The 15,000-nt window shown below is 45.4% G+C and overlaps 1 protein-coding gene across 1 annotated transcript in view; it reads right to left on the bottom strand.

Annotated features, from left to right (window-relative positions):
• drd2a (dopamine receptor D2a) overlaps positions 1-15,000 on the bottom strand; it is a 26,624-nt gene that overhangs the window by 1,828 nt on the left and 9,796 nt on the right. Inside the window, exons 3-6 of the mRNA XM_042067687.1 lie at positions 9,598-9,707; positions 6,436-6,572; positions 3,287-3,486; positions 1,299-1,382 (exon numbers count right to left, since the gene is read on the bottom strand). Of these exons, the coding sequence (XP_041923621.1) occupies positions 1,299-1,382; positions 3,287-3,486; positions 6,436-6,572; positions 9,598-9,707 (531 nt within the window). The remainder of the gene's footprint in view (positions 1-1,298; positions 1,383-3,286; positions 3,487-6,435; positions 6,573-9,597; positions 9,708-15,000) is intronic.

The raw sequence follows: 15,000 nt of genomic DNA, 5'->3' as shown, positions 1-15,000 counted from the left end.
GAGAGAGAGAGAGCGCGTAAGTTTATGTGTGTGTGTGTGTCTGTGTGTGTGTGTGTGTGTGTTTGCGTTAGTGTCCGTGTGTAGAGTATGTGTGTGTGTGAGAGAGAGAGAGAGAGAGAGAGAGAGAGAGAGAGAGAGAGAGCATATATGCAAGTTTATGTATGTATCAGAGTTTCTGCTAGAAAAAAATGGTGCCGGTCAAAGTGACCGGCAGAGGTTTCGTTTTCCGGACATTTTGATGATATGCCGGTCAAATATCCTATTATCGCTTCTTAATTAGTTAAGTTGAGGAAAACAGGAGACAGGCTATGTCGCTTAAAGAATGACATAATCAGGCTGAATAGAATGCAACATGTTCATTAGCCTAACTTACGTAAACATGCCTAACAAGATCTAGCCAGTATGTTTTCATGGACCGCAAGAGTCCGCTTCGTTCATTTTTTTCAGTTTCGGACAACGGAAACCCTGGTATGTATGTGTGTGTTTGTGTGCATGTGTAGAGTATGTGTGTGTGTGTGTATATGTGTGTGTGTGTGTGTGTGTGTGTGTGTGTGTGTGTGCATGTGTGTGTTTGTGTGCATGTGTAGAGTATGTGTGTGAGTGTGTGTGTGTGCGTGCATGCGTGTGTGTGTGTGTGTGTGTGCGGGTGTCTAACTGTATGTGTCAGCTGAATGCATCTTGACAGAAACATCTGGGTCCTGGCCTCTGAAGCCGTAGATGTTGCTGAAACAGCGGTGTGCTGATTCGTCTGCTGAATCGCTGCCCTGGTCAATACCAGTGATGAGAGGGGTGTGATCCCTGCTAATCTGATCTGCCCCCTGCCACTACCTCCTATCATAAACACACACGCACGCTAGAGATGCGCGGATGGGCTATTATTTCAACCGTAACCGCATAGCAAAACTTATCATCCATCTGCCATCCATCCGCACCAACGTTTTTTGACCAATTTTCAAAACCGCACCCGCCCGCCATCCGCTGGTTGTTTTAATGTATATGGGTGATGCGTTTGATTGGTTCAACCACCACCCGCCCGAATTTAATTAAAATATTATATTTCTTCACGTCCATCCGCCCGATCCGCAGTTTAACCGCAGAGTCCGTGGCTGTAACCGCGAACCGCGCATCTCTAACGCACGCACACGCACACACACACACACACACACATACACATGCTCATACACACTTACATGTGTGATGTGAAAGTCTTAATGATTTGATGATTTAATGATTTAATTAATAAAATATATGAACACATACACATACACACAAACACACACAGATGTGGACACACTCACCACATTCTTGTTGTTGACGGGGAAGCTTCCTGTGGATTTGACGATGACCGTGCACAGCTTCACGTCTTCTGGCTGAGTGCATTTCTGTGGGAAACAAGAGGCAGCAGACAGCATGGTTACGCCAGCCCCAGCCATATCAAACAGATGGGCAACAGCATGAGGGTGTGGGTGTGTGGATGTGGATGTGTGTGTGGATATCTGTGTGTGTGTGCATCCATGTACTGTACGTGTGTGGGTGTGTGGATGTGCGTGTGTTTGTGTGTGTGTGTGTGTGTGTATTTGCATGTGTGTGTGTGTGTGTGTGTGTGTGTATGTGTGTGTGTGTGTGTGTGTGTGTGTGTGTGGTTTTGCCAATGATTTTTAATTTCTCCCTGTCCATCTTCCCGTGAGCAGTGGTAGGAAGGTGTGAATCTCCAGTCTCTCTTAATCAATCTTTTATCCTCCTTGCCCAGTCCCGCCCACTCCCACCCTCAGGAAAATGGATTCATCCCTGGCATCTTATCACTTTCATTCAGTTGCCTGGGAGACGTCAGGTGACACACATCTTAATTTCCTGTTCAGCCCATTAATACGCTTTTGTAATAGATGCCAGATATGACATCGTTATTATGACCGCCGCGAAGCGGTCATAATCACGATGTCATATCTGGCAGATATCTGGAAGATTTTTTCTTTTTTTTTTCTTTTTCGCATGTCCAAATTTCCGTCAAGGATTCCCGGGACACTGTAAGACCGGGGTACACGAAACTTGGTGGGCATGTAACCCCACATGGATAGCATGGAACCTCCTTTTTTCGTTTTGATCTGTAGCCCCCCGCTGGACTGGACCCCCCTAAAGGAGGGTAGGGCAGACACAGTTTTCTGTGAATATCTTGAGAACCGTAGGGCCTAGGATGACCAATGTTTTGTGTATGTTTGCCTCCAGGGGTCACGTAAACCCATTCCATATGCACACATGTGCATAAACAGATACACACGCACACACATACATTCACAGTAATCCTACGTATGACACATACTCACACAGTAGACACATATACGCATGAATGCACATGCACACACACAGGCACATAAACAGGCAAACACACAAGCACATGCACGCACACACACACACCCACACACACATAAACATGTACACGCACACATGCACACAATTCAAGAATTTCTCAGAATTATGAACAGGCAAGATGGGGGTGGGTTTGTATAAAATGTATATTACATGTGAAATCTATGAACTAATCATGTTTTGGTACTTGTTGTCTAGCAGATACCAGTGAGAATTGAGTGTGCATAATGCAATGAGACAGTTAGAATCATATATGCCTTTCAGCGTGACTTATTTTTGTGGAAAACATGTGCTGGACTGGGCGGCGGTCATATTTTGTACCGCTCTGCAGTACATCTAGTTCATTATTATTATTGCCTAAATACAGCACACAGCATACAACACAGGGCACAGGAGACAGAGGACACAGGAGAGCTTACAACACAGAGGACACAGCACACAGGAGACATCTTATAGCACGCAGGACACAGAGGACAAGAGACAGCTTACAGCACAGAGGACACAGGACACAGGAGACATCTTATAGCACACAGGACACAGAGGACAAAGGAGACAGCTTACAGCACAGAGGACACAGGAGACATCTTATAGCACACAGGACACAGCACACAGGAGACATCTTATAGCACACAGGATACAGAGGACAAAGGAGACAGCTTACAGCACAGAGATCACAGGACAGGGCACAGATAGCATAGAGCTTACAGTTTACAGGACACAAAGGATACCACACAAGATGCGGGACAAAGGACACAGGATGCAGTGAGAAGGATACACTACACAGGATGCAGTGCGAAGGACACACTACACAGGATGCGGGACAAAGGACACACTAAACAGGACGTGGTGTGAAGGACACACTAAACAGGACGCGGTGTGATGAGAGTGTCTATGATGAGAGTGTGTGTGAAGAGTGTATCACCTTAAGTGTGGTCCCTCGGTCTGCATCTGGTCCGTGTGAGGAACGTTTGGTGTTGACTCGTTTCCGGCGCTTGCGGAGCACCACGTAGATCTGCACGTAGACCAACAGCGTGATGATGAACGGCACGTAGAAGGACACGATGGACGAGTAGACCACGAACGCCGGGTTGGCAATCACACACAGTGTCTCATCCCGCGTGGCTGTGGAGAGGGAGGGAGAGAGAGAGGGAGAGAGAGGGAGAGGGACTTTAGACTTTTCTCCCAAAAACGCTGGGAGCAAAAATCAATCCATTTGACCAGGTGAAAACTAAACCCCCACCAGTGTTGCACCTGAACGTGTCCATTGAACGAAAGTTCATATTTTGAGCGAACGTGAACTGAACGTACTGTATTACTGCCTGATGAACGTTACTGTGAACTCGTTCATTCTGGTGTCTGTGAACAGCACGCTCTTTCAGTTTAACTTAACTTAACTACAGAGCCTTCCAATGCAAAAACCTGGCTAAAACACACCGTAAAAAGGCCTTAATATGGCAGCATGCAGGTAACAATTTCTCAAACTATGGGCCGCGGTCCGCGTGGTCAATGCTGGTCTGCAGAGTGAAATTATTCCCGGGGCATCATCTGATAATTTGCTGCACAATTGATCAAGGAACCACGGACAGAAAAAAAAAAAAAACGTTTTTGCAATTAGTAGCAATAATACTAATTAATTTGGTATCATCAAACATAGAGGCATAGAATTAAGTCGTGGTATGAGTACTTATATAGCAGACTATATAAAATACTGTCTAGCATTACGTATTAAAGTCAGCCAAAAGCTATTAATTAGTCTTAGTTAAAGATAGTTAAAAATCTCCAGATCAGTGATTTACGATCTGATCCGCCATTTACCATTCACAAAAGCTGGTATTGTATTTCCTGAATCCATACATTCAGGCATTCATATGAAATGTAATTAAATAGCATATTCTATCAGTATATGATGCTTGCATGAGGGAAACATCCCAAAACAACCGCACGCATATAATTGCTGTTGTTTTGAGAAGTATTTCTCATGCAAAGAGTATATATACTTATCAAGCAACAATGCAAAAACAAGGAAACTATTGTAGGCCTAATTATATTTTACGTTAGTAAAGCAGTACTCTGAACAATCTTAGAACTTTAAACATTGACTGTTTAAATTTTGAAATTTTGAATTATGAACTATGAACTGAACTAGTTCATTTTAAAATTTGTGAACTGAACTTTGAACTAGTTCACATAGAAAGTGAACTTTCCCAACTAACCCCCACATAAACATTACAGAAAATAAACCCTTCTCCACACAGCACTCTCGATTTGCCTGTAGAAAGTGTACTGTACCCATGTTCTTGTTTCCACCAAAGATTCAAACATAGATATCGTATCAACATCCTGACCAGCATTTTCAGTTGTGTGAGATTAATAGATTGCCAGCTTCCCCTGCCCTAATCCGACATTCCCCTGCAACATATAGCACTTTCCCTCCCCATCAGCTTATGCCCCACCCAATTACATTCACAACTGAGAGAGACTGAGAGGCAGAGAGAGAGGGGGAGAGGCACTGTCTTTAGAAGGATGATGTTGAGATTCTGTTTTAAAGAGGAACTATGCAGTATTGGCAACTTGTTCTAGCCTGTGCCAGGCGTGTGTGTGTATTTAAATGCAGTAAAGCAATTTGTTACACTCGTTATACTGTACTTCCTGACACTGAGGCCGTCGGCTCCGCCGGCCCAAAGTAGCATGGCTGGTTTTTCCGCTCACAGGCGCTAAGCGAGACGGCCACCATTCAACCCGAAAAAAGTCATATAACCATTCCAATGACTCCGAAAAAAACCTGCATAGTTCGCCTTTAAACATCACACTGCTTTAAGATGGGAACAGACCTCCCATTTTTTTAGCCTAATTCTGAAAGGATCAAAGGTCTGTGACAATCATGGGAAGTCCAAAGTAGTCAACAGCAGTCGCGGTGTTCAGTCGTGGCTGGAAAGGTTACATGTATGTGTGTTTTCTGAAAGATTTGAATCTTTTGTTGACGCAATCCAGATTCAATCAAACATGTTTGATTATCTTGACCGTTCCGTTCCATGGTGGCCATGGTTTCAATTATGACACTAAACAGCCAACAGCTCGATCAATCCGATAACTCGATAACTCCCAATCGTACCAGACTCTAGGTCTGTAGGTGTGGTCTACTCAATCGCGTTCTGAAAAAATCCGGAGGCCTGTTCCCACATCTGACAGGCCAAAAAGAACAAAGAAAAGTAACAGATGAAAAGGAATGAATCACATCATACCACATCATGTGAGCCAACAGCCACAATACAAAGATACTCAAAGCGCACAGGGACTCAAAGGAACTTTCAGGGTCTCAAAGATACTCAAAGCACAGGGACACCATGGTAACAAGCAACTTCAAATAACTTTAATTAGGCCTACTTCGGCTTGTGTTCTCTTTCAGTGTTTGAGGAAACTTCAGTGTATATTTGGTGTTTACTTTTGATCCAGACTTCAGACTGCGGTGTGTTTGGGGAGACACACTTTACTGTGCTCCAGACTGAGGTGTTTTTGGGGACACACTCTACTGTGCTCCAGACTGAGGTGTGTTTGGGGAGACACACTCTACTATGCTCCAGACTGAAGTGTGTTTGGGGACACACACTCTACTGAGCTCCAGACTGAGGTGTGTTTGGGGAGACACACACTCCACTATGCTCCAGCGTGAGGTGTGTTTGGGGAGACACACACTCTACTGTGCTCCAGACTGAGGTGTGTTTGAGGAGACACACACTCTACTGTGCTCCAGACTGAGGTGTGTTTGGGGAGAGGGGATATCTGGCGGATCTGAGAGCTTCTTCTGATGCAGCCAGACGAGTCAGAGTCAGTGTCAGCTCCCAGCGGCTCCACTGAATGCCAAATGTTCCTAATGAAAGTTCAAAGAACAACATGGTGGAAACAGTATGCTGTGCAAAATGACACAATGCATACACACACACACACACACACACACACACACACACACACACACTGAGGTAAAAGCACAGAGCCACAGACATACTGTACACTCTCTTTCTCTCACACACACACACACACACACACAAACACACGTCTCTTTCTGTGTCTTACCTGTGCTGTTAAGGCCGAAGAGCAGGGGGCATGAGATGGCAAAGGAGAGCACCCAGACCACGGAGATCATGATGGTGACCCTCCTCCTGGAGCTGTAGCGTGTGTTATACAGCATGGGCATGGCCACCGCCGTGTACCTGAGAGAGTGTGTGTGGGTGTGTGTGCGTGCGTGTGTGTGTGCGTGTGTGTGTGAGAGAGAGAAAGAGTAAGAGAGAGAGAGAGAGATCAGTCAATAGTCATCAGGCGTGGCTACGTTGGTGTGTACCTGAGAGTGTGTGTGTGTGTGTGGGACACACACTCACAGATCAGAAGTCATCAGGCCCTTGAGTACACAGAGTGGGTGAGTGTGTGTCTGTGAAAAACTGGCTCTCTGCTCTCTCTACTGGTCTGGAGGCTGTAGCTGATTCATGGCCCTGATCAAAGCATCACCAATCTCATGCTGGAAGATGAAGCTGCCCACTCATTCACACACACACACACACACGCACACACCCACACACACACACACACGCACACGCACACGCACACGCACACGCACACACCCACACACTCACATACACACACACTCAAATACACATATACTCACACACACATACACATATACTCACACACACACACAAACACACACACACACACAGCACTCGCAGCATGTCTCTGATCCATTCAGCCCTGGTTGTGATGCTGTGTCGAGTAATGACTGCAGAGGTTCTGTAGACGGATATACAGTATGGGACATTCAGCCATGAGCACACATGTGCATTCACACACAAACACACACACACACACACACACACACACACACACACACACACACACACACACACACATGCACACATGCATTTCACGCAAATAGGTTTACACAGGCAAGCCTCATTTTTCCGGTTGCATCTCTGGAAACGCCTGCAAATCAATGAGCATCCACACACACACACACACACACACACACACACACACACACACACACACACACAGACACACACACACACACACACACACACACAGACACGCAATCAATCCAAGACAAGGAAGAAATGGGGAGAGATGGCCTCAGCCCCAGACTGATGTTTGTATCGACTGTCTGTAGCTTGAGAGGGGGAGAGAGAGGAAGTGAGAGAGAGAGAGAGAGAGAGAGAGAGAGAAAGAGAGAAAGGAAGGGTAAAGAAAAAAAATATGTGATGCTCCTACGGACTTTCCCCTAAAGATGCCAGCTGCAGCAGCAACATTTCCGGAAAGGTACTGGCTTGATGAAATTCATTCTGGACTCTCTATCCGACCACATAAAGACCTCGGGATACTTCGGTTTGGCTTTAGGGACCCTCTACTCACTACTGAGTAAGTGTAATGTTGTTTGGAACTGTAGAAGAGGTATAAAAATAGCGTTTTGTAGCGGCGAAATGACATGCCCTGGTCACTTCCAGGCTAACGAGTTTTGACTAAAAACGGTAAAATCGAACTTTCTCAAAACACATCCGAATGACATGATTTTGATGTCAACTCAACGTATGTACTCCCAATCATCCGTAAATTGATCTAAAGTGCATTTTACTCCGGATAATTCCTTTAACAAACAAGCTATACCTCCCAACAAAAGTATGGATTGTTTTTGCAGTATTTACGAATGTTAACACACAACATCCCACAATAGCAAAAACAATATTCCAAACCTTTAGATACAGTAAAAAACCTCTGCTTCTGCAATGATATCAGTTCAAAAACAATATATCTCAGCTGATAATAAACAAACAATTGAATAATTGACACACAACTGATTTATGTTGGGTAAATTGGGCAAACCACAGCTGATTCCAGTCTGGCTTAGACTCAGTGGCAGGGGTCTTTTTTTTTTACATTACATTGACCCTTATACAGTAAAAGGAGACCTTTGAGGAGTGATTTTTTTAGAAACAGAAACAGAAAAAGACAAACACTGTAATGTCTGGACGAGGAAGAGGAAGAACAAGGGGCCCAGGGAGAAGAGCAGGCCCAGTGAGAGATGCAGTGAGAGGTGCAGGAGCAGTGAGAGATGCAGTGAGAGGAACAGGGCCAGGGAGAAGAGCAGGCCCAGTGAGAGATGCAGTGAGAGGAACAGGGCCAGGGAGAAGAGCAGGCCCAGTGAGAGATGCAGTGAGAGGTGCAGGAGCAGTGAGAGATGCAGTGAGAGGAACAGGGCCAGGGAGAAGAGCAGGCCCAGTGAGAGATGCAGTGAGAGGAACAGGGCCAGGGAGAAGAGCAGGCCCAAGGGGAGGGCAAGGTAGAGGGGTAAGAATGCGTGGTGGTGGCATTCCAAAGGCTGCAAGAACAGTTGTCAGTGATGAAATTTGTGCCACTATCATTGATCATGTAATCAATGCGATGTTGATGAAAACATGTGGTCTAACCACATGTGGCCTAATTTTGTCCTTTTTTTTAGTTCCCCCCTTTTTATCTAGGCTTTTTGCTGTTTTTTTTCTTTTGTTCAGAATGCTTGTGTGTTTCATGGATATTTTGTTCACTGTAAGCAATACTGTAGAACTTTTTCTGTTCTATCATACTGTAAACAGTATTTCTACTGTACCTCCTGTTGTAAACAGTAAAGGGAAAAACTAATTTGCTTTTTACTGGAATGCTTTTGAATGTGAACATATGTGTGGACATACAGTTCCCAACCAAGAAATTTAGTGTAAAAATTGCATGCAAATACCTGAAAAACTGAAACATAAAAGTCTAAGCAGCTTTTGTAATGTCAACAATAGCCAGTATTTTGAAACCTGGTGTACTTTGATTGACTGCATATACCTTGTGAAGTGAAAACAAGTGTTATTCTTTGACAGAATAATTTCATTTTGAGTCAGATTTCCAGTGTTTTGGTAAAGTTTGTGTGTGCAGAGAAAGAAGTGTTCATAATATATTTAACAAAATGTGTTTTTGAGAAGAAAATTATCCATTTGGCCAATTGTGTTTTGTAGGTGTGAGTCTGTGTTAAGAGTTTAGAAAAAGTATCTGAAGTATGGGTAAGCGCTTGTAAGCGATTGAAAAAAACTGTAATAGACAGAGAGAGAGGGAGAGAGAGAGAGAGAATAACTCTCCTCTATGAAGCCTCTGGGAGGAAGCGGAGCCATCTGACATTTGCTGGTTTTCTCAGTCTGATAAAGATCACAGCTTAGTTATTCCCGAGCAGCTCACCTGTCGATACTGATGGCGCACAGATTGAGGATGCTGGCAGTGCACATCATGACGTCCAGCGTGACAAAGATGTCGCAGTGGATCTTACTGAAGCGCCACTCGCCCACCACCTGCGGACAGACACACACACACACACACACACACACACACACACACACACACACGTTTCACAACAGCTTCAATCACAAACAAACACACACACACACACACACACAGTCGTTGACAGCTTCTGTGACAAGTGTATGGATTTGACCTCATTGATTTCACCTTAACTTGCATCAACCTGACACATTAACCCACCTGTTTGTCCAAAAACATACCTGTTTCATCAAGAGTGCATCACTTACAAACACAAGGTTCCACCTCAGATTAAATGTGTGGCTGTCTTACCAGAGACCAGAGTGGCTGTCTTACCAGAGAGCAGAGGAAATTAATTAGTGATGCGCAGAGTGATGTTACTGTAACGTCCGGCTCCAGACAGATGGGGTCATGCAGAGAGATTTACAGAATCTCTGGCGCAGTGTGACTGACACACACACACACACACACACACACACACACACACACACACTGACAGTATTGCTTCCAACTCTCCTGCTGTGCTGTTAGAATGGCAGACCTGCTTCTCTTCTCCTATCAACTCCTCTGCTTCCCTCAGCTTTCCTCTCCTGCACTATGTTTTCCCGTCTCCTTTTTACCTCACATCCCCTCTTCTCTCCCCTTTCTCTACGCCCCTCATCCCCTCTCCTCTCCTCTACCACTGTCTCCTTTCCCCCTCTCTTTACTTCTCTTGTCTTTTTCCTCCTCTCTTCTTTTCTCTCCTCTCCTCTGTTCTTTGATAGTGGCTGTAGCTCCAGGCTGTTCTCTCATCTCTGTGTGTGACGAGGTCTCTACCTCAAACCCTGTCCTGCTTAAGATTGCCCCTTGATGGAATGGCATCATTGCTACCAGTGTGTCAGTGTGTGTGTGCGTATGCTCATCACTGAGGCGTTTCTGGTCATCACAGGTCAATTACTGCAAGAACTCAGCAGCAAAATGAAGCTCTTATACACAAGGGGTTTAAAGAAGGTTAGAGTCCAATACTCTTTTCTCTCTCCCTCTCTCTCTGTCTCTCTCTCTCTCGTTCTCTCTCTCTCACACACACACACACACACTCTTAGCCCACACTCCATCCTATCCGATGATGATGTGTGCTCCAGAGAGAGGGTAGGTGGGAAGTTCAACGCTGTTGGTGTTGGTGCTACCTCATGTGGTTGTAGAGGCCGGTGTGTGAGCCACACACTTGCCCACAGGTGGGGCAAGGGTTCCCTGATGTTAGGATGGTACCAGCTTCCCACTGGTGATGTGGGCACATGTGTCAGTCCTCCGCTGATGAAAGATGTTGTTTATCTGTTCAGTCACCGTGGCACAGGTGGCTCATCAGGTTGATGTTACAGCGTTTTAGCAGCCTGGAAATCTAGACGCACCCAAGTGGCAACAAATGTAATTTGCAGCCAGGGTATTCTTGCAACTCTCCGTTGGCTTGCGAGCTAGAAAAACCAAACTCCAGTCAGGCCAATCACATCATGTATAGAGTTGGTGGACAGGCTTAACATAATGATGGCAGAGTTGCGACGGTTCCGTGTGAATTCCCAGCTACTTGAAAACAAAGAAAATGGCAAAGAAGATGGATGCTGCTGCTGACGAACAGCATTTTTTGAATCGGCTTTGGCCGCGACTCGAGTTAAGCTTTTGATCAACAAAAGTGGAAAACGTTTGATCAACTAGCCAACCAGCTCCGCGTGCAGAGGAAATTTGAAAGAAAACCATTTATCCCACCCCTCGGATTGAGCACTGCCAATGGTAAGTTCCCAGACTACACATCTTGATGTGGATCTGGCTCATCAGGCCAGCCCTTCGGGGGGTTACAGGGGGTCTTTGGTGTGCCTCTGCTGTCCCCCGGCAGCCCTTTCTGAATCACTTGGTTGACCATAGAGGGCTGGGTGGGGACTTGGTTGTGATTTACATGAGTTACACACAGTAGGCTAAAGCTGGTAGAAATGGGACCATTCAGGAACTGTGCTGTGTTCTATTGCCACCTAATTGAAAGCTCCACTGCTCTGTGCACACACCACAGGGTTTCAGCTGTCACACACACACACACACACACACACACACACACACACACACACACACACACACACAGAAAGTAGCTGTATCTCTTTTTCCACGGCTCCCTTCTTCCATTTCTCTCGGAGTTGATAAGGGCGCCGTATGCTGTCAGACTGGTGTAGATGCTGTGAAGTAACAGGTTGGTCTCCGACTACCACACACACACACACACACACACACACACACACACACACACTCACTCTCTCTCTGTAAACACACACACACACACACACACACACACAATGTCTCATTCTCTCTCTTTCCCTTCTGTATACACAAAGACACACACACACACACACACTGACACACACACACACATAGATAAATACATCTGACTAGAATTATTTACCAGGATAGGTAAATAAAGATTGACATCATTTATTCCTCTTGTGTCATGGCATATAAATATGTGTGGCTGCAAAATGTTTTCACACAACGATCGCAAATGTTTGCACAGATAGCATGATAGTGTGTGTTTATGTGTATGTTTGATAAAAAAAAACTGCAGCCCGTCTACACCACTCTATCATAGAGGCACGGCAGTCGGCTGCACTTAAGAGACTGTCCTTGTAGACAGCTCCTGTAGTCTCCTACTGTCTCCTGTAGTCTCCTGCCATCTCCTACAGACTGCTGGGCTGTGTCCGAAATGGAAAAAGATCCTGCGTTCTAAGATACCATTCGGTGACAGCGAGGCATCGAGGCATGTCCAAATCAAATATTCCTGTAAAATGCTGCCTTCTAAGATACCTTCGTTTTGCCGAATCTTGAAGGCAGTGTACACGTACTGTATCCTTCAACCAAAGACTCTGTAGAACATCTCTTCTTCAACTCCCACTAATTAAAGACAGCTGTCGGTATCCTGGCAACTACGTTCTGTGTTGCTATCTTGCTAGGCCGTCCGAAACAAAGTTCATAGCTGCTACCTTGATGCCTGCTACGGCAAGTGACTCGTTAGAGAGTTGAAGGCAGCAAAGCAGCAGGCAGTTGCCTTCCGTTTCAGACACAGCCACGTTCTCTTCTGCCGCTGGAGGCCTGTGAGCTCATTTCAGAGGGAGACGCAGGGTGAAGCTGCGAGGCCTTTTTCTTATTGAAACAACGGGGCCTTTCTGAGGGAACTGCCGCAGCCTTGCCCTTAGCATTAAATCCTGTCTAATACCTGTCTACCTGTGTCTGTCTACCTGTCTGAGCCAGCCTGAACTCATAGCAGCTGAGCTCACAAGCACAGGGGCTCACAGAGAATAATACACACAGTGTGTCATTCTCCACAACATTGTATCAAAGGACAAGACACACACACACACACACACACACACACACACACACACACACACACACACACATGTATGCATACACGCGTGTAAGAATTCACCACACACACAAACACAAACACATTCACGCACATAAACATGTAGGAACACACAAGGTAAACACAAACACATACATCAAATATGTACACACACACACACACACACACACACACACACACACATACACACGTGTCTCAGACTAGAGTCTGTCTGTGTAGTTTGATAGTAGGCTACTGATATTCATAAGATATCAGGGGCAGTTAAGGGGGTGGTTACTGCATACTAGAAGAGGACTGTTTGTGTGCATTCTATAGAAATCAGGAGGGATGTTCATGTGTTCAAACGTGTGTGGGTGGACATATGAGTGTGTGCGTGTGTGCTGAGTGTGTATGTGTGTGTCTGTCTATGTGTGTGCGTGTTTGTGAAGAACAATGGGTCTACGTGCTGTCTGTGGGCGTGTGTGAGTATGAGTGTGTGGGTGTATGGGGGATGAGAGTGTAAGCCTGTGTGTGTGTGTGTGTGTGTGTGTGTGTGTGTGTGTGTGTGTGTGTGTGTGTGTGTTTGTGTGTGTGTGTGTGTTGCCTGTGCTGTCAGTGTGCCTTATTCCGTCTCCGCACCACATTGATTTGCCAGAATGAGGTTGATTGTAAGAGCAGTGACCGCCGTCTGCTCTCCTCCATTCTGCGTTCCAGGTTCCAAATACCACCAGGGATTGATTCTGAGCCCCACTTCCCACACCAACACTTGTCAAATGTAATTACTTTTCATCTCAAGACTAAAAAAAAAACAATTCTGCAATTTCCCAAAATGTCAGCCAGGTCTTCGTTTTAGAAATGGGGTTTAGCGATTGGACATTTCAGTCATTAAGGCCTCCAATCTATGCGGTGCTTTGAGGTTCCACTATGTGTTATGAGTAATGAGGCTCATAGAGGCTGTCCTCCACACGGCGTACACTAAATCTGTTTTAAGGCGGACATTATGCTAATAGGCCTTCAATCAAATGTTGTTATGGGGCCAATCAGTCTCCATTGTGAAGGGCTGATTGCGAGCAGCAGTAAGCGTGAGTGTGACAGGCAAACGGAAAAAGACGTTGATGATAGAAATGCACTTCCATCATCGCCGTGGAAATTGGCACATAATTGTTGACATCTTTTTTCATGAAAGCTCATCATTCCAAAATATTTTTATTGTGTCTTAGCGAGTGGGCGTTTAAAAGCACGTGGTTTACCGACTCTATTAAAGACCCAGGGGGGGTCTATGTGTCAGTAAGTAGTAAGTAGGAACTTTAACTGGGTTCTGTGAAGGCTGAGGGCAGGAACTTTGATTGGGTTCTGTGGAGGCTGAGGGTAGGAACTTTAACTGGGTTCTGTGAAGGCTGAGGGCAGGAACTTTGATTGGGTTCTGTGGAGGCTGAGGGTAGGAACTTTGATTAGGTTCTGTGGAGGCTGAGGGTAGGAACTTTGATTTGGTTCTGTGGAGGCTGAGGGTAGGAACTTTGATTGGGTTCTGTGGAGGCTGAGGGTAGGAACTTTGATTGGGTTCTGTGGAGGCTGAGGGCAGGAACTTTAATTGGGTTCTGTAGGATTCTTCATTGGGTTCTGATTGTGTTTGGGAATCCATATAGGTCATGGCTGAGATGGGGTCCGAGCCCAGGCTTTATGGATGCAGTCCTTATAGCTGGAAAAATAGTGAGAAGTTGAGGAAGCATTCGCTAGTCTGAGAGTTGAAGGTGAGAGCATTGATTAGCTCTGCCTGAAGCTTCCCATAGATGAGTATCTGGGGTGTGAAATGTGTCCTTTAAGAAACACACAGACTCAAATCCACACACGCACACAGCATGACATGATGAATATTTTCCACAACCATTTCAAATGCCATCCAAATGAGAGGATGTTTCAATAGGGATTTCCACCCTCATTTTAAATGTCATCAAAATAAGGTTCAA

The sequence above is a fragment of the Alosa sapidissima genome, chromosome 17 (assembly GCF_018492685.1).
Source record: "Alosa sapidissima isolate fAloSap1 chromosome 17, fAloSap1.pri, whole genome shotgun sequence".
Classification (NCBI taxonomy): domain Eukaryota; kingdom Metazoa; phylum Chordata; class Actinopteri; order Clupeiformes; family Clupeidae; genus Alosa; species Alosa sapidissima.
This window is presented reverse-complemented; position numbering and strand designations above follow the sequence as displayed.